The sequence below is a fragment of the Chroicocephalus ridibundus genome, chromosome 1 (assembly GCF_963924245.1).
Source record: "Chroicocephalus ridibundus chromosome 1, bChrRid1.1, whole genome shotgun sequence".
Taxonomy (NCBI): Eukaryota; Metazoa; Chordata; class Aves; order Charadriiformes; family Laridae; genus Chroicocephalus; species Chroicocephalus ridibundus.
In genome coordinates, this window is record NC_086284.1 from 137593150 (window position 1) to 137619858 (window position 26709).

The 26709-nt window shown below is 43.3% G+C and overlaps 1 protein-coding gene across 4 annotated transcripts in view; it reads left to right on the forward strand.

Annotated features, from left to right (window-relative positions):
- Nucleotides 1-26709, forward strand: part of ETV6 (ETS variant transcription factor 6) — a 143118-nt gene that overhangs the window by 25879 nt on the left and 90530 nt on the right. For 2 of the 4 annotated variants that reach the window (XM_063355398.1, XM_063355406.1), the window contains one exon: nucleotides 21669-21798. The exons of 1 other annotated variant lie outside the window; for it this stretch is intronic. In XM_063355398.1, coding sequence (XP_063211468.1) covers nucleotides 21669-21798 — 130 coding nt within the window. The remainder of the gene's footprint in view (nucleotides 1-21668; nucleotides 21799-26709) is intronic. One more of the 4 variants, XM_063355411.1, reaches the window with a different exon arrangement.

The window sequence follows — 26709 nt, forward strand, 5'->3', positions numbered from 1 at the left end:
TTTAAAAATACACAGGAATTAAGCAATTTCCTTCACACAGTGCCTCAGCCAAAGCCCACTGAAGTCATTGGGAAGACTCCCACTGTTTTTTAGCTAGCATTTGGGTCTATCCCTTATTCCCTATGGCCTAGTCTACTGAGTATGTGTATGGGGGTGTATACCCATCTTAGTTCTTCTAGAATGGCTATCCTGCTGTAATTTAGTTACCATGGAATAGATTGCCCACGTTACTAGCAGCATAATTATTCTGGAACAAAAATACTTTGATTCCAGAATTGTCTCACTGTGGGGAGCTACACCGGAATAAAAATCGAGCAATGGCTTCATCAGCAATAGCTGTGCTACTTGGTTGCTTTCTGTAGGCAAGGTGCTTTAAACAGAGGTGGAAGGCAGGAATGTGCATCCCTTTTTACATCATCACAGCCAGTCTGCTGTGAACTTTTGCTGAGTTGGAGTTATCCTAGTTTTTATAAACAAAACAAAGCATCCAGCCCCTCCAAACCCCAAGTGTGGACAAGCCCTTACTATGGACTCCAGCCAAACTCCTGATCCCGCAATCAGATCTGCGTAGGTGGACCTCTGTGCCTGTGACTTCAGTGGGACTCCCTATACGTACAGATACCCACCTACGCAGATCTGATGTCAGGATTGTGACCCCACACTGGTAGGAGAGCACAAGCGTTGCCCTTTGTTTAAGGATGAGTGCACGGGAAACGTGGGGATACAACCCAGGTGGTTAAAAGCATTGGAAGTGTGGTGTCTTTGAGATCCCTGAGCAAACCTACCCGCTCTCGCATTTTAATGGGAGCCCTATTTATGGAGAATGTTGATAAGCAATCTGGAAGAAAAGCTTTATCTGTCATTGCCTTTTTGCACTAGTACAGATGAAGCAAAACACTCAGTAAATAACTCTTTTTGCAATGTATGTATGGATCCTATGAATGGATTTGGAGCAGACTCCAAGGCTGAGATTTTAGTTTCCATGTTTGGTGCCTGAACACATGCATCTAACAAGACACGTAGGCCTACATTGAAAATTAGGCTCATTTTCAAAGCTGCTATATTACTCTTGTCTATTTAGCTGTTCCTTTAACACTGTAACTTTTCTATTAACGTGAGTACTGGCTAATACACTAAACATATGCACATATACAATATTAATTCCAGACATTTCACAAGACCGTTTTTAGAAATTCACCCACATGATGATGTGTTAACTTTAAAGCATGCACTTCAGAAATAAAGCAGGAGTTTAAATAAGAAAAAAAGAAAAGGGTTAAAGTGAGACTTATTCAGTCCGTTTCTTTGTAGTACATCAATTCATGCACAAATATGGAATTTGCAGGAGGAGATGAGTTAGTGTTTCTCTGCCTTTTTTTTTTTTTAATAAACCAAATACATTGGATGTGGTGTGTGTTCTTACATCTGTGTAGTGTGTTTATTACATAGAAATAGAACTGGTATTAAGTGGCATTTCCTATGAAAAATGTCAAAAGAAATGATTTTTTAATAGATTTTTCCTTTGTAATGAAAAATAGTTCTTTTATATCCATTTTCAGAAGAAACACATTTTTCCATAAACACACAGACTTATTTTGTTAACCACAAACAGAAAATCAGACACTTCTCTGTATTACTTCCCATCTTAAGATCTGTGCTATGAATGACTGTCCTAAAAACTGTTGAGTGTCCTCAACTCTCATTAATTAAAATAGATATGGAAGCTTATCAGCATGTCATTGGATTGGACTCGGAGAAATCTGGTTCAGGACCTGGTCAGATGTGATGTTCTGGCTGCAATTAATCCAGACTGAAGAGGTGCTGCCTCAAGTACTTAACACTATATTATTTGTCCCTTCCACCTCCACCCCACCTGCCTACAAAAAGCTCTTATTTGCTTAGCTTTGCCTCTGTAGTTGCTTCCTGACCCATTCTATCAAAATTACCAGACTTAGCGGTTTGGGTTTGTTTTTTTATTTCCTTAATGTATTCTGACTATCAGATATTATTAATTTTTAGTTAGAAAGTTGTCACTTTCTTTAAATGGTGAAATTGGGAAGAGATTACCATCTCAGTGGGATTTACCTCCCACTGGTCCTGGGGTCTGTTGTGGTTTCCTGAGCCAGATTTTCCATATATCTAAAGCCTGTTTTCTTAGCAGCATCTACATATTGAGGTAAAGATGTTGATTAAAAAGCAAAGAAGTTAAGACTGCAAAATAATTCTGTTTTAAAAATAGCAGAGAATCTATTTTTCCATTATAGAGAAATATGGAAAGCAGATGGTAGGAATTTTTGGCAGTGGGAGTTACTTTATTTGTTGGTGGAAAAGGGCTTGTTCTGGAGAGGGTGTGTGGGGAGGGGGCCGGGACTTGGTTCTCGCGCGCTGATGCTGCAGAGCCATCCCAGATATATTTTGACCCTCGCTGCGGCCAAAGCTGGAAGTGGTTCAGAGAGGCTGCCTAGATGAGGTGTGCTGGGCAGCAGCCGCCTGCCTTCTCAGGTTGTGCTTGTATAAGCAAAAGCCAGCCCAGACCTCGCTGTTTGTCGAACTTTCATCTCTGTATTTTCTTCAGAAGCTGAAGCATCTTCACTGTGAGGCTGCAGCACCCTGGAGCAGCGGCCATCCCTACAGCAGGCTGGGTGTGTTCCCCCTCTTCTGAAACACACCTGCCATGCTTTGGCATCCCTACGCGTGTCATGGCCATGCAGGGGTGAGGGTGAGAGGGAGCTGGGCCGCTTCCCTTGGCTCTGCCACTGGCCAGAGAGGTGAACTGGGAAACACACTTCGCTTGTTTGCGCCCTGGTAAGGTGGGTGTAAAATGTGGGTCTCCTGTGAAAGACACTGCATGGAGAAGGGGGCAGTGCTGCTGACGTGTTGTGCCTGAAATCTGCCCAGGACCTAATTGGTGTAAAAGGGATGTTTTGCTGAGAGTCTCCACGTTTTCACATCCACAGAGGCTGAAGCCAGCATAACAAGCTGCCGGTTGTCCTTCCATTGGCCGGGCACGTGGGGCAATTCCATGTGCCTGGCTTCATTCCGCCCCAGGCCTTGCAGGTGCAGTCTCTCAGCATTTCTAGTACAGGGTTTGCCTTGCAGCAGAGTCCCCTTGTTCTGTGGGTAGGTGGGGACAAAGAGACTCCTCTGCCTGGTAGCCTAAACCCTGCGACGAACTAACTTACCACTGGCACACGGCTTGGTTTAGGAGCTGTACAGATGAGGTGCCATTCCCGTCTGCCTGTAGGCTGGGTTTCAGGTTTGGGTAATTGAAATTATCCCCTAGCAGCTTTCATCAGCAGGTAGTTCATGGCCGTGATGTATTTTGTGATCCCAGCGTTGCTCGGGCTGACCTGCTGCCAGCTGTCTGCTGGCTTGATTGGGCAGAGTTACTGCCGGGGGTCGGGGAGGTCTTCCCTTCCAACCTGGGCTCCTCTGCCTCTCCTGCTAGTAGGCATGTACTCTGTATGTTAATGTTCATCACCCTCCATCACAAGCCTGGCAACATCTGCTCAGCTCAGTTTTTGTCCCCCTGCTAGCTAGCGCGGAAGTGACTGCGCTTTCCAGAAGGGCAGGGGAAGGAAGGGAGGGAGGAAAAGAGGTAAAGCAAACCATCTCGTGAGCCTGGTGATGCAAAGCGTCCCTTCTTTCAGGCCCTCTCTTTTGTACTAAATTTAACTGCTGTTGCGAACGAGCAGGCTTGTGCTCGGCAGCAGCGTGTAGTCTGTAAACCGTCTCTGTTTCCTGCTGATTTCATGTTTTGCTAGGAAGGACGCGGCGCAGGACTTGAGATAGGATTAAGCAATGAGCATGGGCGTTAGTGGAATGACCGTAGTGAGAGACAGGCTTGTTCTCTCTCAGCTCTGTCCAAAGGGAGGTAGCTGTGACCTATCATGTAACAACAGGCTTTTCCTTCAGTGCTGGAGCCGTTCTCTTGTGCCACGGTTTAGTTGCCTCCCAAAATTGCCTGGTGCTGAAGATTTATTAAGGGCTCCATGACCAAATGTTCGTGGTTTGACAGAAGCAGCTGACACTGGTTTAAAAGGAAATGTGTTATAATATTTCCCCCATAGAGCCACTGATGAGAAACTTCGGACAAGATTTTTACTCGACAAAATTCTGCTTTGACATAGCTGAGAGAGGCAGGAGATTTTTCCCGTGGCTTTTCATTACAAATGACACCATCACGAGAGTAGCGTCTTTCGCGTCTTTGAGAATCTGTCTGCCCTTGCTGCTAATTCCCCACCTGAAATCTTAATTTACCGTGGGTAACATTGGACACACTTCCTCAGCGGCAGGCTGTGAAGAGAAGTGTGAACAGCCATGCCCATGGTAAGGAGATTAAGAAGAGTCAAAGTTTGTTTAAGGTTCAAGTACTTTTAAAGGTACGAAACCATGTCCAAGTTTATCTGGAAGCCTGTTTTCTGCATGAAACTTGGAGAAAATGAGGCTAAAGTTCAGGTAGACTTTGGGAGTTTACAGTGGTGAAGGAGTTCTGTTGCGTCAGTGTAAGTAAAATTTAACTGAAGAAATAATTTCTGGTTTTTTCTGTAAGATTTTTTTTTCCTCCCGTTGGCTTCAGAGGTCTTTGAATAAAGATTTAGATTTCTGAATTCTAGCTGAATGACAGCAGCAAAACAGCATATGACACCCACTGTTTGTACAGTCATCCTTAAAGTGCACATATATCACACGGAATAATCAGGTAAGGATTCTTTTATATAGACCTGAAGTTTTCTGAAGTCTGAGATGGCATTTTGGCCCAAGATTGTATAGACGCCGCAGAGAATCATAACCCCAAGTGTAGCGCAAGAACAGAGAGGATTACCGAGACTGACCACTAAAGATTTGTCCTCACTGCTCTGGCAGAATACCTTATAACTCCAGTTTCCCCACTGCTCTTTCTCCTGTTTATATGTGCATCCTTACATCCACTAGAGTGTTGCTTTTTCCTTGAGCTTAAGTGGTTGAAACTCCTTGTCGCCAAAGCTCAAGTTACAAAAATAGTAGAGAGTGAGCAATCCTAGTTACATTAACTCTGCAGCAGCTGCTGATGTAGTCACTGTGTGTAGCTAATCAAATGCCTCTGTTTAACCTGAGGGTCACTTTTGCTTGGTCTTGAGCCCCCAGTGGCTTCAGGTAAGCCCCTGGACTTTGTTCTGGAGCGGATAAAGAGCACTCATGCATTCCCTTCTGCCTAGTCTGCTTCGGGATTGTAACACCTGGTGGCAGGGTGGTAAGGAACAGCAATTAAATCCCTGCAATTGTTTACTAAACCCTGAGCTTTAACTACAGGGGAATTTGTGGTCCAGTATAAATTGAAATGAAGAGATTGCAATTGACTCCCGCTAACTAACACAGTTGTAAAATTTACTAGCCAACATTTGCTTCAGGATGACTACTTTGGCTAATTTTCCTAGGCTGATATGCTACTTTTGAGACCAATGGCATGCCATGTGTTTGGTGCAGGATCTGTGTAGTGTCTGTTCTCATGAGTATTGAGACAAGTTAGTTTGTATTAATACAGGACCAAAAAAAACCTTTCGATGACCCCTAGCATAGTAATGAGTTTTATCACAAGATTAGCATTGAGTTATGTCTCTCTAAAGAATGGGGGAGGCTTTGTCTAAGTAACGTTTCAGATGCGGCTGATGCTAATGGATCTACGGTGACCAAAAGAAATCTCCCAGTTTTGGTTTAATCAGGACGACTAATTTTGCTAGTGTTTGAGGGCTGAATAAAGTGTTTTTCATTTAGAAAAAAAAAGTCTGCTTTCTTCATTGTATTAATAGGCACCTGTAGGTATTCTGAATACTGAACACACACTTACTTTGGTCTCTGTTCTCTAGGATTTGCTGAGGTATTTGGATTTGCAGTTGTTGCGTCTGAACTCTGCGCACTCAGTGCCCTTAGAACTTTGTGTTTCCATAGAGAGGGGGGGAAAAACTCACCACCTTTAATAAAAAAGATGTTTAGGCTTTTTCTGATTTTCATATCTTTTATAGATAAACCTTGTAAGAGTATTTGCTGCTTTTACAGACCAGGGAGCTCGTGGTTTTTCCTGCTACTTGCTCTCATGGGTGCCTTGTGTTTCCTTTCCATCCTCATCGATGAGGTATGATTCTTTTCCATGTTCTTTGCTATATTTGGGGCTGTCAGTGTTTCCCATTTTTATTTTCTCCCATGTGCTGGAGAATTTGTGCCCCTAAATTCTCACCTGTTTCTTAGTAACAGGCTTCCCCATTCTCTCCCCAAACTAGGAGCTCTGTGTACATCTAATCATTTCTATTGTGCTAAGGGTGCTATATGCATCTCCCAACAGGGTTGATGCATTTTTTTTCAGCTATTCTGTAATTATGGGCTTAGCTATGGCAAGAGGTATTGTCATGTTGCAGTGTATCACAGACTATGTCACCAGCCAGCTATTGCAAGTAATAGGAGCAGGTAGTTCTGCTCACTAAAGATACCAGTATCTCCATTTCCCACTTTTGCAATTTCCAGTGTACAGCAAAACCTGTAGTTCCCTGTGTCAGTAGAAATGTGCGTGCTTGCTCACAGTTTTCTTAAGATTAGTTCATGCGACACGATTAAGATCTTGCATTTATTTTTAGACATTTGCAGGTTGGGATGAGTTTCAGCACAGGATCCTGATTATTACTATAAATTTTGACATTAAGGTTAACATCGCAATGGCGATATGTAACAATATGCATATATAACATAAACGTATGTGCATGCACGCGCACATGTGTTGAAAGATAGCAGAGCTTTGCCTGGAAGCCTGTCCACTCTTCCACCTACATCAACTAATCCAACAAAAAGTTTTAGGTTTCTGTACAAACCAGCCCATTCTGCTTTTAAATGCATTAGTAGCTTTAGCATTTCCAGTCTGGGGCCCTCGATCATTGTATTTTTATTGCTAGGATTCCAGTCTGGATGGGGATAGGAAGAGGAGAAGCTTTTAGGGTAAATAAATGAAGAAGTGTAGTTTTCTGTGCCAGCTCACAAAGTTATGTAATTTTAGCACTGGGTTACCAGGCAGGAGGCAAGTGGAGTGGTTGCCGGTTGCATGATGAATGCAGTTTGTTGCGTGGATATCATCCCTTTGCGCACACAGCATGTACCATTCTGTCCAGTGCAGACTGGATTCTCCTAGGTGCAAAGAACCACACTTGCCGTCAGTGGGACATCTGGATGTCTGAGTCTAAAAGCGGCTTGAGGATGCATGCTGTAGAGGAGTAGTCTGTGTAGGATGTCTGCATTATGCCCGTAATGTCTGATCCACACAAGTTATAAGTGTCCAGGCTGTTACAAGGGATCATTTCTCACACTGCTATGTGCTTATGTTATGATATTACTATTGAACCCCTCCATGGTGGCCACAGAGGGAGCTGGACCAGCTCATACAGCTTACAACCATACAGGATGGTGTTTCTGTGGGGCTTGCAGGGTCAGGAGGACTGGCTGTTCTCATTTAAGCTGATTTTAAGGGCTCCCAAACAGCTGCCTTTCTAGTGTAACTGGAACCTGGTGAATGATTTTATTTTTTTTTTGCTTGCAGGTGTGTAAGCAGTGGTGCCCATTCACTTGTGCAGTGAGCTTGTAAATCCCTCATAAATTGTTCGTAAATCGCTTTGGGATCCTTCTGGCTGACAGGCAGATCCTGTATAAGCACATCACCCAGCCCTGCTGAGGCAGCCCTGCAAAGCGCAAGCCTTCGGGAGCAAAACCAGTTGCCAAAGAAGCAGGTGTGTCAGCTCAAAGTGGCCCGTGAGGAGCTGCTGTAAGCTCGAACTTTGCCCATTTATTTGCTCAAGGTTTTATCTCATCCTTTATTATACAGCCCAGTGAAAATGAATATTTACCGTGTCAGTTAAACCGGGGCCATCTGAGTGGCAGGCTCCCCATGTGCTAGGTGGCCTCACGGGCGAGAGAGCGGAGTATATGCGAGTGTTGGAGGGGAAGGCCGTGCCTTCTGTGCCATTGGAGAAGATAGGGACACCTGAGTAAACAGTGGGCACCCAGGGCTGTGTGGGTAGGGTGACTGATTTGGTACACTCAATTGATTTTTTTATTTCCTTCTTTTTTTTTTCTCATGCCCATAGCATTTTCATTCTGTGGGGAAATTCTGACATCGACAGAGCAAGATAAGAGCACTCCGAATGGAAAGCTAAACTTGCGTGTTATTCTTCATTTTGCTTTAGGATTTTAAATGTGGATAGTAAAATTAATACCAAAACAGAAATTTCTTCTGAATCAAAGACCAAATGTTCCACTTGGAAAGTGTAGCAGCACAGCGTGCTGCTGCACTTGAGATAAGTTATTCTGAAAAAACCCCAACAAGCCTCAACATTAAAAAAAAAACAAAACAAAACAAAAACCTATGTAGTAATTGAAAGGGCTATTTTTGGTGCAATGTTTTGAGTTTTAGCAAGATCGTGTGTATTGAGGGAAATGTTTACTATAAAATTTATTACCACTTCTGGTCTTCAGATCCCTGGCAACTGACTTACAGCCAGGCAGCAGCAATTGATGAATTATTTTTTGTGTAGCGTGTTATAGGAGGATGAAGCAGGATAATTTTCTGGGATTAGGAACTGTTTGGTGTTGGAGGTAAGGTGTCCATATGCACATACAGTAGCCCAGCCTTGGTTAGGAATTAGGCACGCATACATAGGGGAAGTGGCATGACCTAATATGCAGGGAGCTAGGTGGATGCTCAGAGGACCTCCTCTCTGTCCCTGGCTCTGCCTACCTTGAGCAGTTCATTTGGCTCCTCTATGCATTAGTTTCTCATTTTATCTGCTGCATAACTCATCTATTTAGATTTGAACAATTTGAAATGGGACTGCCTCTTGCTATTCAGAACAACTGATCTACTTCAACACAGTCTTAATAATAAATGTAAACAACATTTGGATATTCAAAATAAATTTAGGAAGATTCTGGTTAATTTTTGATTTTTCAACTGTATTACCAAGGGTTGATCTTTGGACCTATACAACCAAACTTTTTTCTTATTTGCTTTCTGTTATTCTGCCTTTCGAAGGACTTTGTGGAAAAGAAAGCAGCATAAAAATCACACAACCGGTTTGGCAGGTCCTGTATAAACAGGAGAAATGCCAGGAAAAGTCTCACGTCTTTGTTGCCAGCTTTAAAAAAAAAAAAAATTCAAAAAAATTCTGGTTAATTTTCCCCTAACAAAAACCTCAACTGTCGCTATGTGTGAGCAGGACTGTGTGGAAGGGCATGTAGTGGAAGGGGCTGGGGGATGCTTGCTAGAAGGAACATGTGTGTCCTCAAATGCTGGAAATGTTCCTATTCTTGGGCAATTGTCCCAGTCACCTTCTTGGCTGTAGGAACAGAAGAAGTGTTTTGTCATGCTTCTTGTAAGCAGGTTTGTTTTTTTTCCTTCCCCCATCTCCTCTGACAGTCTCACAGCTCAGCTCGAGTGTTAAACACACCCTGCTTGATTAGACGGGGGTGATTGATGCTCCCCTGTTTTGCTTCGCCTGTGCCAGCAGAAAGCTGTGCTGGTTTTTGAGGCCGTTTAGCTGTGAGTTGGGTCGGGTAAGGAGAGCTGCCTTCCTAACTGGATCTGTGCCGTTGTGTAACCGTGGGAAGGGTTGGAGTGCCTCTGTCCTGATTCTTGCGGCAGAGGAGGGATGTGTTTCTGGAACGGGTTCACAGCTCTTTTCTGATGCAGGCCATCTCCACTACAACTTGTGAGTCGAAAGATTTCAGTCAATGCTTTGACAAGGAGGAGCATTTAGAGATCAGAAGTGCTCATGGGGAGGGTATTGAAAATCAGTGCTAATATGCAAAGTTAAATGATGCCTTCTCGGAGCTTTTGTGTGATGTCCATGTCATTTTACTTCTCTCTTGTGGTTCATCCTTCTGTTTCCAGAGCAGCAATGTAACCCCAGAATCACGGCTACGCGGGTAGAGGGTCAAAATGGGATTTAGGCAACTTGCTGCTTCTTCATGCACCTCTGTTCCTAATTGTAAAATAGGATTTTAAAAGATCCTTCTTCTGGTGCTTCTCTGTCTTTACTATTTTGGCTTTGAGCTCTTCAGGGGTGTCCTCTGCTCGGTGTTTCTCTGGTGCTGTGGATAATGGCCCCATGGTTCAGTTTGCCCCGAGTGCTATCACTGTAGAAACATCAGATCCTAACAGTTGGGTTCAGATCCTAATGAAGTTCTTAGGAGAGAATATTATTTTCTAAGGAAGTAGGTTTTTGCTCAGCCTCTGTGCTCCTGATGGGCTGATCACCTAATCTACATATGTTTTGGTTCCTCCACTTGTAAAGGTGAGTGTAGTAACGCTTTTCTTCATTGCAGGAGAGTGGTAAAGGTATTATAGGACATATTTAAATAGTTTAATAATGAGAACCGTGAACAAGGCTTCAGATTGAGTCAAAACAGGCCCAGGACTAGTACTTTCCCCTTTTTCTTAAAGATGGCTGCAAAATTGACCATTTCAACTGGCTTGGTTCCCAAGCTTATCACTTATGTAGTGAGGCAATTATTTGCAGCTCATAAGCAGCTAAGGGTGGAGTGGCTCTCGCTACAGTGGCCATTCAGTTGGGAACCAGCAATGCTTAGCTGTGAAAACAAGCCAAAGATAACCAGAGTGAAACTTCAGCGCTTCTCTTCTGCCAGGAGCAACATCATAACCAATGCTTTGTGACTATGAGCTAAAACAAAATAATAATTTGAGGAAGAACAAAAAGCAATGCAAAGGTTGAAAGGAACAATTAAAACAATTGCTGAACTTAACGAACAGGAAAAGCTATGGCAGGAGGAGAGCAGCTAAACTGAGATTTTTGTGCTTAGCCATCCGAGGGCTTGACAGACCTGTGTGCTCAGCATTATCCCATTGCCGTGTTGGCACAACCAAGGGGACGAGGGCTGTGGTAATGTCACAGCTTGTTTTGGAGAGTCGGTAGCATGTCCGTGAACAGACTCCTGTCCTTCTCACCGTTCCTCTTCAAACCTCTTCTTGCAGAGCTTGTTTTTTTCCGGTGCTTTGTGGTGTTGCATCTGCCTCCCAGCCCCGCACAGCAGCACTATGCAGGGGGTGATCCACTTCTTGTTCCCCTTCTGCATGCTGGGAGTGCCGCTGGAATTTCCAGAGTGGAAGAATAAGGGCTGTGTGGGATGTACCCTGTCACATGGACAGGTCGTACCTGGAAGGCATTGCTTGTTTTCAGTGCAGTTGGGAAAGGATTGCTAATAGCTCTCCTTACACAACAGAATATTCACCCGCTTAGTTCATTACTTATTAGCTCCAGGCAGGGACATTGCAGATTTGTTAATGGTAATGGCCAAATCATTAGAGTGTGCAGCATTAATGGAGGAGAAAGCATTTAATAAAGAGCCATCACTCAACCCTGTCATTGTCCCTGGAATATGGACCATATTGTCGAATTCAGGCTCTGCTCTCCTTCTGTCACCTACCCGTTCTTAAAAGGATGGCTTGCTCGGGAGCTTCCAACATTCAGCTTCTTTTCAAACACATATGAAAGCTCATCTTTTCTTCTTTTGAATCAGCTATGCTGTACCATGACCAGCTGTTTCTGTACAAATATATTTTAAAATTCTTCTTAAAGGTCTGCCAATCCCAACAGTTCTGCGCTGGCAGAGAAGGAAATTTAGAGGAAATAAAAGATTTTGCTATGCCTCAAGCTATCCCCCAGGTGGTTTGTTTACTTTTTCTAAGTGAAATTTTGCGTCTGATGCATTGATCAGCAAAACATTCAGTTCTTCTAGTTTGCATTCTCATAACCATCAACTGATGACTCGAGAAACCTTCCAAAAGCTGATAAGTAGCTTGTTAGATAAATTGTAAAAAAAATAACCTGATTCTTGTACAAGTTGACCTTTCTGCAGATTTTATTTCTTTTGATGTAATGCAGCTTTGTTCAGTGGTCTCTCATTGCATCTTAACATTTTAATCACAGCTTCTTATTAGCTCATACTTCTGCAATATGTCTTCCAGATTATCTTTCCTTTCCTCCGTTTTTATTTCCTTTTGGCTGTTGGGCTGTATCTGTCATATCTCTTTCCGTCTCTGTAGCTCCTTTATTCCTTCCGTATAAGCTAGACCTTCTGACTTATTTAAAATTTGTCTGTCTTGCATATATAGATGTGTGTGTGTACATATATGATGCAGAATGAAGAGCCTGCAAGTGTGCAGGATGCAATATTCTAAGTGAAATCCTACCAGCTGTTTTTTATGTGCTCTCCTTTGTCAGCTAGAGTTTCCTTTTTCAGTCACACTGGTCTCATGTTGTTCACGTTGCAGTAAGTGGCCGGGGTAGGTGAAAGATAGTGGGAGAGGAAGATCGTAATTTGATGTTTCTTCCATATCCAGTTTCTGTATGGTAGACAAGGTCAGCACAAGTATGGTCCTTTTTAGGAACTCCCTCTGCATTTAATATGCTGGGAGTCAAATAATCTAAGTCCTTCTGGTATTTTATAGTGGCAAACATCCATTGCCACTTGTTTTTGGACTAGCTTATTAAGGCAGTCTTTGAGAATGGGTATTTTATTTGGCTGTCTTTCTCTCTTTGTGGATTCTGTTCAGTTCTCCTGAGCACCCAAGTGGATCTGCCCATTTTTTCACGAACAACTCTTATTATAGCTGTCCTCTTCCAGGGCTGACCTAGATTCCCTCTGCAAGTTGCCTTTACCTACTTAGATGTGGTGTTGAATACGGGGATATATAGTACACTCCCTGCCATGCTGTGCAGGCTGGCTTACTTTCGCACTGCTTGAACCTTTAGGACCAGCAACTGTAAGGTGTAGGGTTAGACCTCATCATGGCACCCCCAGGTTTCTCTGTGTATTTGGTATGTCCTTTTTCATGGAAAATCTGCCAGAAGTCTGAAGTGTGATGAAATGCTGACATGAAAGCATGGTGGTGCTAAGTATGACAATGGTGTTTTGTTTTGCCAATGAGGAAAGTTGTAAAGATGTCAACCTTGCAGGGTTAAACTGTTGTTTCACAAGATAATAAGTAGGTACACCAGTTCTCTGGTCTGAAATGGTCTTCCAGTGCCAGAACCCAAGCCTGCAATCAGGGTTGCCTTCTCAGTGCCTCCGGTGGTGGATAACTTTTCTTTGTAGAGGAGAGACGTTCTCATGCTTACCAGGGTAGGCACCTACGTGATCAAACATAAACAACTTTTTTCCAGTTTGTTATAGTAGCTGATTTTTGGGTGTGCCTATATTTTCAAATTGTAACAGATATAAGATAATTATAGCATATCATGATGCAATTTATTTCCAAACAGGCATATATACACACTGTTCACACTCAGGTTCAAACTGATTTCGTGTAGATAAAGAGAGAGAGTAAACTTAAGTGACTGAACTGGAGAAGATAAAGATTGAGGCCCATATGTGGATTTTACTTTCACTAATGTAAATCAGAACCAGAATAATTGTTTTTAAAAAATAGCTGGAGAATTTTGCAGGTATAGATGAGAGCAGAGTCCAGCCATGCAATGGGACCCAGAAAGGTCATTTCTTGTATTTTTAAATTGTGTTTTTACAATTTTTATTTTTTTTAAAACGTGTATTTCATTTGTTTCCAGCAGTGACTGAGGATTAAAAGAAGCTATGACTTTTATGTGAATTACTCTACCGTGATTTTTCCACTACTTAACTGATGGGCATGTAGATAATCCATGGCGGTGAATGAGTTGACCTTGTCCGTGTGACAGTTCTGACCTGTGGTTCATGCTATGGAAATATTTGATGTCCCCAGTTGTGAAGGATCCTGTTCATAGTATTTGTAGCTTCACTAAAAATGTTCAGAAAGCGACACTCATCCCTTGTACAAAGACCAGGAATGATGCTTGAATGTGTTTGAATACGTAGTAGTGTCGCAGCTTGCCAGTACAGTGACAGCTCCATAACGCAACCCCGTGAAAACACCTGTGCTGCCATGCCAGCCCTGAGACGCTGCAGAGTAGCTCTAGGATTCTCCTTTCCCATGACACGTGAGAGGGCAGCTCCCTGTACACCCCTTAGTTTTCCCATCTTAGTTTCGTGGCCTCCAGGAATTTTGCACTGAAATGAGTGCATGACTCTAATCATGGGTGTTCAGGGTGTGAATTCCCACGCGGACAGGCAGGGTTGTACAACCACCGAATGTTACGGAGATGAGGCTCACCAGCACTCCCTGTTTTAGAAAAGAGAACACAAAAAAAAGATGCAGTGAAATATCTCTTGATGTGCAGATATCTAAGCCTGGAAAGTTTTTCTCTGTTGCCCTCTCTGCTTCTCTGCAGCTTACTCACTGCCCACAATACTTCAAAGCCTCACGTGTTTTTTTTTTTTTCTAGCTGTGCAATAAACTCTCTCTCTTAGCCTTCTGTGGTGCTTTGTGCTAAATGAGTGTGCTAACAAAATCATGATGTAGGCACAAAAGGGGTTGCCCTGTGGATCAGAGTGGTGGCCCACCTTTCTCCTTGCCCTGCTTAAACAGAGGTCAGTAGCAAGTTCTTCAGAGGAACGTTGTAGTGACAACCCCATAATGCAAATTTTGGAGTTGTGTGTGGAAAGGAGCCAGGGGCAGACAGTTTCATAACATCAGGCGGTTGAATCCATGGTTGACTTCTGCTTTGAAGTAGTAGGTCAGGTGGGCCAAGTCCCAGCCTTACTGCCTCTTCTTAGAGCCTCACTGCAGAAGGGTGGGTGGAAGAGTCTCCCACTTCAAATTGGTAAGGCTTTACTCACATTTTGAAGTGCAACAGTTCCACTTCCAAATTCTGAACCAGAATCTGCCTCCCATATGTATTTTGTGCTGCCTGGCTGTGATATCTATAGATAACATTCTTTATTATTAATATAAATGACTAATCCTTTCTTGAATCTTATTAAGCTCTTTGCCTTAGTATTATCTTGTAGTTGTACCTGATATTATCTTCCCACAGCCGGTTTCTACTCTCTATTCCCCCATATTATCTGTGACTTCAGCAAAGAAATACTTTTTGAGAATGTGGTTCAGATAGATTTTTTTTTTTCCTTCATTTATATTTGCTAATTTGAGATATTTTGCAGTGCTTAGACAATAATGGAATTGTGTCGTGGCATTTTCAACAACAACATTGACCTCTGCAATCTGCTTTTTCAAAACACTTGACTGCATCAATGTTGCTGTCTGTAAGATTTTAACTTAATTAGAGCAGCGACTGTAATCATTTTGGGAGAAGCATGGACTTCCCCACTGTCTTCCTTTCCCCTTCCTTTTTCTGATGAACTGCTGCACCTCTGTGTTGGTTTTTTTTACTTGCTTGAGTAGAAATTGAGAGGTGAGAGGGTAGCCATCTCCTGCCCCTGTGCCGGGAGGTTCATCAGAAGCAGGATGAAGGGAGGAGGCAGGGAGGAACTGAACTTCATAAAGTCACTAAGGTCATGGAGACAATCTCTGCTCTCTGTGCACAGGAAATGAGATGTTAATCTTTTCCCAGTGCTGCTTTGCATAAGGTCCATTCCAGAGAGCTGTGTTTGTTTTAATTTCTCTAATTACTGATAGTGTGCTGATTATGCTGCTATAGATTTGACGTGAATTGCTATATTAATGGGATCAAAAATGAGAAGTCTGCCATGGAAATTAAGAAGATGACAGCAACTGGGGGAAGCGAGGCAAGTGGACAGTTTAATTCATACCCTGGTACTGCAGAGCTGTCCTTTGCTTTTTCTGGAGCCTGATCCTTTGTTGGTGGCAGAAGCTGAAGTATGCATTGACAAAAATCCCAAAATGTTTTAATTGTGTACCCGGTGCCATACAGTCTCTTAGGGAATCTGATTTCCCTTCTCCTCCCTATGTTAGACACTGTAACTCATCTCATAGCGATCTCTCGGACTTTTGTATCCAACTGTAGTGTTGCATACAAAACACCGGTGAACACTGCATATGTCTTCCTTCCCTTTCCTCTTGCCCCCACTTGCTTCCCTAATGATTAACTTACTCGAGTCTCCTGCTGTTGTCCGCTGTGCTACTCTGCAGCTGGTTTGCTGGCATTGCCCTGCTGAGTGTCCAGATGTGCAGGGCCTTCTGAATCTTTCCTGGAAGCACCTTATTTTCCTCAACAACTCTTTTTTCTAAGGCTGTTTTTTCCCCTCTACCGTACCCAAGGCACCTACTCCTAGGAGGATCCACAGTAGCAAAACCAGCCCTGCCCCCCACCCCCCCATTCTCCCCACAGCTACCTTGTCCCTTGGCTTGTCTTTCCACTTTCCCTGCCTCAGTGTGTTTCCTGAGAGAGATAGCAGCCCTTGGTCCTGTGTCCTTGCAGAGCTGAACATCCTCCGTGATTTGGGGTGTACACTGTTCTGTCTAGAACACCAGCTTTCCTGAGAGCTGGAAGCATACATTTCAAACCTGGATTTGCACAAGGCAAGGGCATGTTACTCAGGGGTCTTTAAGCCTAGGTCTTCCTCAAAAATCTAAGAGGGCACCAGAATGTTTGCACACCTCTCAGAGCACACGTCCCACAGGCGAGGAGTTGGAGCAGGGTGATGGGATGATACCCAGGGAGCTGGAAGCTTCCTTTAAAGCAGCATCCCACTGCCACTGTTCTGTGAGTAAGCAAGAATGGCTTGTGAGGGCAGGACAGATAACTTTCTCCCATTTTATGTTTTTGTCTTTTTTTTTTTTAAACAGTTGGGTTCCCAATAGTTACGAATGCACAGATCTCTGTATCTCCACCTTGCAGTAACACCTGCTTCTCTGGGGAGCAGGGGGAGTCTGGGCCATTTAGAGAAGTGAAGTTGAACTGCAAATACAAAAGGGAGGTGCAGAGTGGCACACATACACCAGCAGCCTGGGGGGCAAGCACATGCCAGCTTTCACTCTTGGTTAACTTCACCCAGGGTAGTATAATTACATGCAATATAGGAGTAGGTTTTTACGTAGTGATCAGAGGCAGCTGCTTTTTATGTCCAGCGTGTAGGGTATTTGCAGACCATGTTGGTCATTCTGGCTTCCTGAAAACTGCTGCATCGGTAATGTGTTTCTTTGCTTTATCAGTTAAAAAAAGTAATTTTAGCATACCATCCTATCCAACTATTGAAGTAGTCATGTAAGTGGAACAACACGAGGGCTTGCTTAGCATGCTTTATTACATATTTTACTTTCGTTTCTGCAAAACATGTATGTCCTTTGTGCCTGCCATCTGAGTGGAGTTAATAAAGGGACAAAAAGACTATGAAACTGCAAGCTGGAGAACGTTCACAATGAAGGCTGCTGCTTAGAGTTTAGAAGGGTGTAATTTTAGCGAAAGAGTGAAGCTGTTTTTACTTGCAGCCTCACTCATCCTCAACTCTTAGACTTTAATTTTTTAAAGGTGACTACAAATTTAATTTTGCAATTTTGACTTTTTAAAAAATTGTTATTATTTTAGCAATATGAATTATTTGTGTTCTAACAGAATTTTCTAACTGTTCAAGTAGATTTTGTGAGTAAAGGATCTACCCCAATTCTTCATAATGAAATCAGTGTGTGTTTTGATGTCTTTGGGAGTCTAGTCAGGTGTTACATACACTCCTACTAGATAGTCATGATCAATATACTTTTTGAGTTACCTTGCTTTTTTTAAAGACAGGATGGTTTGATCTAACGTTTTCTCAGCACCTGGATATTTAGTGTTTTGTACTTCTATAGTATAAAGAGAACAAAACCATAGCTTGTCTTGGTTCTTAACCATGTATTTCAATCTGTCCCTGCTAGATGGGGCAGGTGAAAGCATGCCCCTGTCTAAGCATACCTGGCTGGTTGTCTGGGCGGCACAGTTGGAGCACCAGCCACTACCAGAGTAAACCCCAAGGGTCTCTGTAAAAGTTGACTTAATGCATCTCTTCAGTTATTGTACTCAAGGTGAAATTTCATGGTGAAACTTTCCTGACTCACTGTGTGCTGAAGAAGCCTTTCAGAAATGATGACAGCAAACAATATGCCAACTGTTTTATCCACCTCATTGTGGCTACTGGCAAAGTACTAGGGAGCTGCTATTTTGAAGTTGCTTGTAGATGGCAGTTGTTCGGGGCTGAGCGTTTGGTCACTTGTGGGTTTAAATGTTTATAGAGTCCCCTGGCAGGCAGCGAATCTGGAATGTGGTAATGCCAAGCTCTTTCCTAGCACTCATCACCAATAATCTCGAGGGACCACACCAAATGCATATTGATTGAGTCTCTTTGGCCAGTAGACTAAGCTGCAGCAAGGCTGTTTGCTCAAGTACACACAAGATTCATGTTGGTTCTGCTACCAGCACTACCTATCCTTCCTCCCAAGCTGTTGCTTGAACAGCCCTATCATTGAGCCATCTATTCTTGGCCTTAATGCAAAGGGAAATATTAAACTGACTGGTTAGGAAACTCTTTCAGAAAAAATCCTTGTGGCAGAGCATCTGGTTGCATAACCTTAGAAGCATGGGATCCCAGACATGTTTTTGTTTGATGGATCCCATAGAGAGAAGCCCTGGCCAGTTCTGGAGTTATGAAGATTAAAGCAAATGTGTTCTCCGTGGTGCGAGCGCAACAGGTACCTCCTGGAAGCGTGACTCTAAAAAGCCTCAAAAAGCCTGGGGGAGCAAATGTGACCTTGTGCCTTCACACGTCTGTGTAGGCCAGGAGCTGCGTGTGGCTGAAGCAGGTCGGTTGCAGAACTGGACTGATGTTTGCAGTTCTGCTTCCAGCCATGTTACTGACTCATGCTGTAAACAGGGATGAAGCTCATTTTTCCATAAGCCCAGTGCCTTGACCTCCTTGTGACATTACCATTCCACACCTTTTGGAAATGTGGCCAGGACAGTTAAAAGGGCTGCTCTTTTAGGATGCACTTGTTAAATGTTTTGCCCTTGAGAGGTACAGGCTGTCCTTTTTTTGAGACAGCTTAACTCTGAAATCACTTAGCTTGTTTGAGCTTTGCTCTTTCTGTAACTCAGGTTGTCTGTGAGTCTAATAAAAAGAAAAAGACTTACCTAATGTCTGTAAATTGCTTTGATATTTGGGTTAAAGGTGCTGGAAAAAAATGCAGGATTAGTAAGAGAGGGCATTTCAAAGGCACTAATAAGAGTCAGATAGCTAACTCCCCTTTGTGCCTTGCAAAATGTGTTCTGCAAATATTACCAATTCATGCATTACTGTGGACATCCAAGACGTGTGGAAAAAGCAACTGCATTTCCACGACTTCTTTTTGGTTTTTACAGTCCTGTTCTCATGAATACTAGGAAACAATGAACCAAATGTATTAATTTATAACAGTAAATCTCAATGAAACTGTCTAGGTATAAATCAGGTTACCGTTTAGGAGGTTGCTGAGTGCGGAGAGAAAGGCAGCAAGTACTGTAAGCTTCGTGTCTTAGTTTGATACCACACCTCCTGAGTGCTGAGGGAAGAGCATGGGGTTATGGATTTAATTTTGTCTTCTGCTTGCGCTTTTCTTCTGCTGTTGGCCAGTGAGAAGGCCCTTTGAAGCCACTTAGTCCATGTCTTTGCAGCAGTGATTCAGTATTTTTGTGAGCATGAAACGTGACCTGAGGTTGGACTGTATCCTGCGTTCTGCAGGAGGGAGGAAAAGGACTTTGGGTCTCCCATCTATCCTCTGGTGCCTGTTTGCAGAGGCAGGCATCTGTGTGGCTATGTTTCAGAAGCGTTCCTCTTTTTATAAATATCTCATTCAATAAACAAAATGAGCAGCTGCAGTGTGGTTCGATTATCTGAGCTGCGGATCGCAGCAGGAAACGCTCGGAAGTATCTGGTCTCATTGCGAATCACTGGTATTTGAACCGGTGGTGCGAAGATGCAGATGGGCAGCGAGACTGCAGGATGGGCACAGAGAGCTGCACCTCACAGGAACACGAAGCGCAGTCAGCCCTTTCAGGTCAGGGAAGGAGTTGCCCAAGTTGAAAGCAGAATAAAGTTTTGTAGCTCTGCAGGTGCGTCTTTCACCACGTCTCAATGACTATTCCTGTTTGCTAACTAAGAAAAACAGAAATAAAAACATAGTGGTGGTGGACTGAATCAGGCCTGCCTTCCCGCTCCGTCTAAACCCATGATAGTTAGTGTTGAGGTGGACTACTTATTCTCCACATGTCGTCAGTCTTCTCTGACATGACTGTCAGCAGTGGTGGCTATAGCATAGCGGTGGGACTCCGGACGTGGAGGCGAAACTTCTCTTTCTGCACGAGCTCCTGAGCAGGAAGCTGATAGCAGCACCTTGTGCTAGAATGAGCTGGGCTTGCTTTGAAGTGGTGGCAGAGAGATGCAAGACTTTCTAGGTGCTCCACATCCCATTTCTTTTTGGACACGTCACCTAGTCTGCCTGAAGAGTTTTCTGCTTTGGTACATTTCGTTATTTGCGCATGTTGTACAAACCTCTCCTTCCCTTTGCTGGTAGTGAGGGTGCTAACATTATGTTCCACAGGTGCCTCTATCAGCCTCAGCCTAGTTCCCTACCGCATGGCCATGATAGCGTTGTGGTTCGTAATGGAAGTAATTACCTTCTCTTGCTCCAGCGCCGTTAGTCTTTTCCATTTGCCAGAGATCGGGGTCAGAGTGGGGAGCTGCACATGTGCTTTCCTGCAAATGCTGAGATATGAAGGTAGCTCCTTTTGTTTCTGTATGTATGTGGATGTAAATCCACGCCGTTTGTACTGCCATCATTAAATGTCAGCAGCACGGTTTTGGGGAATAACAAGCATTGCTTTCCGGGAAGCATATGATAATGATTTTTTTTATGCTCCTGTAAAATTGTGGCTATGTTTATTTACAAAGTGTGTAATTTGTGCTGTGATTGGAGTACAGGCTTAGAATATGTAAGAATTTTCCCGTCAGATCGGATGAAATTTCAGTCTTAAGTTTCTTGGCAGACGTTTTCAGGAATAAAAACCTAACACTGACAATTATGAAACTAATGCAACATTCACAAATTGCCCTTTAACTCTATTTGACTGCCCTTGCATAGCTGCTTTCTGTATGCTGGCTGATTTATTTGGTTGCAAGTTAAACTACTTCAAAGAAAGTGCTAGTAACTAGTTTAGGCAAGAAAAGAAAATACTACATTACTCAATGGTAAATAGAGTAGTTTTTAGTGATAGTATGGTTTGCTGCAGCAAAGACAAAACTATTTGTTTATTGTCTTTATAATGCTATGAAGGAATAAAATGTTAAATACTTAATAAATGTGCTCAGATAATGACTGGTTTGTTAGCATGGCACTGGTTTTTGGCACTTTGGGTAAGGGTACTCATGCATGTATCATGGAGTTGCTGTCAGATTTTCACCAACATGAAACCCTCAGAGTCTCCCCACTTGTGTGCCACTTCCCTTTCCTCCCACGGCAAATTTCTCAGAAGACCCTTGGAAACTTTCTGGACCTTCTGAAAATTAAACCTGTCACCCTAAAAAGCTGTTTGGCCTCTCTGGCCACAGCGCCAGGCAGCACGTCACCCGTGGCCAGGTTCGAAGCTCCGTGGCTCCCTGGGCAGCGGGCTCATTACTGGTGCTGTTGGCCCCCACCATGCGCGTACTTCCTTCCTTCCTTCCTTCCCACCCACTTCCCCCTCCCCTGCCTTTGGTTTCACACCTCTGTTCCAAAGTTCACGTTGTCCTCTCTCTTTCTCTCTCCCCCTCCCCTCACCCTGCTTTCTGTTCAACAGCAGGAAAGAATTTCCTACACACCTCCAGTGAGCCCGGTACCAAATTACACTTCCTCGTCACCACTACATGTCCCAGTGCCTCGAGCGATCAGGATGGAGGAAGACACGATCAGACTGCCAGCACACCTGCGTGAGTGTCAGCGCCGAGGCTTCTTATGTTCTTGGATTGAGGAGGGTGCGGGGTGGGGTGAAGAGGTGTTTCTGTTTTTATGGAACAGCCCCCTGGCTTTAGACTTCTTTTTTTTTCCTCTTTTATTTCCTTTTTTTTTCTTCTATTTTTTTTAAAGCTCTTGCTGGTTTCATTTTTGTGGATACTGTTTTAAACCTAAGGAAATTACTCTTAAATGCAGTACACTACTCCTGCCTGCTGCCCCCTATCCCCAGCACCCACTGTCAAGGATTTTGCTTATTTCCCATGACACACATAGATGTGGAGGTTTTATTTTGATGGGAAGTGCTATGTTTCTCTTCATGGTATAGGAACTGCTCAGCAATGTGCTGCAACATAAGGTCAGAGTTTCACAAACTGTGGCAAGTGGAGTGCATTTGTGCCGTGGGTATTTTTCACGTTGTTATGGGTCTCAGTATTAAATGCTCCTGGTACACAGGCTTTCTACTACAAAGCATGTGTGCTGACAAAGGCAACGGGAAAGGAGGAAGAGTGAGCTTAGCTGTGCACAAAAGGATGCTGCAAAGGAGGAAGGGCATATCACTGACATTGGAACAAAAACTGGAGCTGGGGGCAAGGCGAGAGCCAGGCACTTCCTTGCTGAGATGATTTAATGTTTGAGGAATAGGAAAGGCCAAGGGCTGTTGGCCAGCAAGAGGTGCATTTGTGAGATAGGATGGGGACAAAGTAGAGTGGAATTTTCCTTTTTGGAGGGGAAGCAGTTCTGATGTAAATCAGGACGTTTTAAGTAAACTTTTGGCAGGTGTTACATTCCTGGGGTACTTCAGCGACAATGAGCAACAGGGCCAGAAGCAAACGTAACTTTGTGCATTGCCATCTGACAAATGGGCTTGGGATTTCAGAGGGAGGAAAAAAAGGTCCATGTTTATCTCAAGACATTCTCATTCCTGTCTTCAGCTGTCTTCCAGGGACTCTCCTTTTCTGGATGCAAACTGTGCTCTCAGTGCTTCTGTAATCCCATGCTCGCTCCCTTGCTGGCTACTGAGTTGCACTTCCCAGGGTCAGTTGTTGCCTGCGCAGTCCTGTTTTTGCCTACTGCTGCCTCTAAACTCTCTTCTGCCTGTCCTGTGGTGTAGCCCAGCTTATACCTTTTCTGTGCCTTCTGACAGGAATTGGAGCTGGTGCTGCAGCATTTCTGACCGTCTGGTTGCTGCCTGAGCATCCCCGAGCTCCCAGGCCCTGCTTGCCCTTGTGGGTGCCTGCTGGCCTGTTTCTCCAGCCCAGGGAGGACTTGCTGCCACACTTACAGGGCATTTCTATGCTTTACCGAAAACTTGGACACAAACAAACCAACACAGAAGTGTTTCTTCTCAAGCAGTTCTTTTCCCCACTGTGTTTTTTAATCCCTGAGATCTTTATTTATTTTCACGGAATCACAGAATGGTAGGGGTTGGAAGGGACCTCTGGAGATCATCTAGTCCAACCCCCCTGCCAGAGCAGGGTCACCTAGAGCAGGTTGCACAGGAACGCGTCCAGGCGGGTTTTGAATATCTACAGAGACGGAGACTCCACCACCTCTACCTGGGCAGCCTGTTCCAGTGCTCTGCCACCCTCAGGGTAAAGAAGTTCCTCCTCATGTTTAGGTGGAACTTCCTATGTTCAAGTTTGTGCCCTCATTGCATCCTCATTGCATTAGTTGGTATTATCTACTTCTGGCTGGCTGGCTTTCCAATTACTTATTGCCTTCTCCACTGGGTCTGACAGATGTTCAAGGCAGGAAGGCAGAGACCCTTAATACTGACAGGGGTGGAACACTGTGTTTACTACCTGCTTCCTTCCCGTCAGCTAGCCAGCATGCTACGTAGTATGAAGCTTAGAAGGCTTCTTCTCAGTGAAAACTTTTTATCCAGTATTTTTAGGTGTGATCCAGCCTTTCATCTTGATTTTTGTTTTGGTTTTTCTTTTCTTATGATTGGCACATTTCTAAACTTGCAAGGAGTCTTCTTTGCTATTAGTATTTCCACACCAGTCTGACTTGTTGTAGTGTAAAAACACAGATGATAAATCATTAAATATCTCTGGAACAGTCTTCCACAAAGTTAGCGTCTTAGGTCAGAAACAACATGGAGCATGTTTCCATAGTCTTACTAGTTGTAGTCCCTAGCAGTATAGTATTTTGTAGCTCAGTATGCTGTCAATATTGACCCAAACACTGTCACCAACCAACTGACCCAAACACTGTTAGAACCACTGTTTAAAGTATACAGATTCATAGCTAGGCCAGGAGGGACAATTATGAATTCCTAAAACGATCTCTGGTATAACTTGAGTTACAGAACTTCACTCAGTAACTCCTGTGTTTAGGTCCAGTAACTGTTTGAGCTACAACGGGTTATGCAGAAAGATTTCTGCTCTTCATGTAAAGACTTCAGTGATGGGGAGGATATAAGGTCTTTAGACGTTCTTTCAATGCTTAATTATCCTCCTTATTTGCCTTATTTTTTTAAGTGCCCTATTTATAGTTTGAATTAGTCAAGCTTCAGTTTCCAACTATTAGATCTCATTATCTCCTTTCCTGATAAATATTGTCAAAAGACTACTCCTGATATGGGTTCTTTTAGATAAAGTCACTTCTTAACCTTTTCTTGGCTAAACTGGATAGGAAGAGAGGTTCTTAAGGCTGTCAGTCTTCCCGTAAAGCTTCCAGATTTCAAATTCTGTTTGTATCATCTCTGCGAACCATTTCCCACTTCAGACATCCTTCTTACAGTGAGAACAACAGAAGTGAAGATCATATTTCAGGAGTAGTCTTCTGAATACCAGCTATAGAAATAACCAAGTACCTTTTGGATCTCGGGTCATGAGGTTTAAGAGGTATTAACATGGGATTTTGTAATTCCTGCATGGACTCCTCTCATTTTTTACATTTATTTATTTATTTAGAGATGTGTCTGAGAGACAGCTTTGGTCCTAAATCCAAACTGCTATAGAAGTCAGGCGGAGTAGCTAATTTCTAGTTCAGGCTGTGGTACTGTGTGTTTGGGTTTATATCCACAAAGTCTGAGGGTTGTCTAGATCTGAGATTCTGTTTGGTTCCAGCCTTATTGTTGTTTTTCTTGCGCTCATTCCAGTGCAACAGGGAGCTACGTTAAGTTTCTCCAGTCATACACAGAGCTGATAGCTGGTCAGACTTCCACTCATTCTCTGTTTCCATGACATTCTGATGGCATTTACCAAAATAAAGGCAGAGTTCAGTCCTAACCCGTACATCTTCATTTCTGCTAGCTTGTAAGTTCAAGAGCTATGCTATAGGTGCAGCTGAAAACAGTAGTTGGCCCAAGTGAAGGCAGAACCAAGAGACAAACATTTCAGATGGAACATGAAGTGCACTCTGTGGATTCAGACAGTGTTTTATGCCTTCCTATTAGAAATTTCACTGTTTCTAATGTTAAAGAGCACTCTGAAGGGGCTAACAGCCAATAGTATCAGGACAATTAGAGCAATTTCCTTTGCTGCAAGAAATTATTTCTCACTGTTTGGTGGGCAAATGGGTCTCAGCTATGCTGAGCTGATTTGATCCAGATACTGGAAAAGGAAGAAGTGCAAAGTTTAGAAGGGTGGAATGCAGATCCCTCTTTGCTATAAGCACACAGAGGAGGACTCCTTCTCTCTGATCAACACAGCTAGAAATACAGAGGAACCCCTTTTCCTGGGGGTGATGTGAAGGCACTTTCCCCTTCTCACACAGTCTTTCTTGTTTTAATTAGCTGCTTTCTTCCCAGCCTGTCCTATTCCTATAGTGTAGAAGTACAATGTAGTCAGTCTTAACTTTAAAGCTCTGGGAGAGTAAGAATAATTTTCTGGTAATACACACCTATCTCTGATGCTCTGTAAGGGACTTTTGACTCATAATTCTAAACATACTTGTTTGCGTAACATCCACTTCTTACCTACTAACTGACTACGGGGGACATTGTAAACAAATGATCAGCGGGGAGCTGGAGAATATGTTCTCCTCTATTTCAGGTACGTAGTCAAAAAGTACAGTGATCTCCAGTTCGCTATCTGTCTCTGGTGTGTATGCTGTGGTAGCTTTGCAGCATATGGGATCTCCACTGGACTGCACTCATGTCAGATAGGAGTGTTTGGAAAATGGAGATGTTTACCGAGGATTCAAGAGAAGCAAGTTCAGCTCTCACACAAGGCTCTGCCCTTGGTGCCTTCTGTGACCTTGGACATCTTGTTTTAGTTTCCCCACTGTAAAATGAAAAAAACATGAGTGCAAAGACTCTTAAAGGTTGTGAAAATTAGTAGTGACTGCCCAGATAATTGTGATAATAAAGAACGCTGAGATAAGTGGAAGTCCTGAAACTATTTGCATACGCCTTATCTCTGAGGAAACGTACTCCATATTACCACAGAGAGAAAGTTCTCTCTTTTTTTTTTTTTTTTTTCTAAATTAAAACCAATCTTTTTGTCTTGTCTGGTACAATGTCATTAGTTACTCATTTTGTGCTGTGGCCAATACCTTGTGGTAAAAAGTTCTTGGAACTGAATAGAGGATACAGCATTTAAGAGATGGATATGAGAACCCTTCCCTGTGTCTATTAATATGCTCTGAATCAGAGAGAAAATAGCTTTTTCCTTTTTTGTAATATGGAAGATGAAAATAAGGTGGTTTGCCTTCTACAACGGCAACTGTAAATATGTGCTAAAGGCTTTGTGGTTTTCTTTGTCTCCTTCAACATAAAACTGCTTCAACAAGAGAAACAGAAATATCAGTGCTGAAAAAGGACTTGTTGCATGGTCTGATCCTGTGCAGCAGCATTCCCCCTTGCACGTTTCTGTTGATTTGTACACTCTGATTTTTATCTCTGAAGGGCATCTTCCTTTGGGAACGCGTGTGTGTTT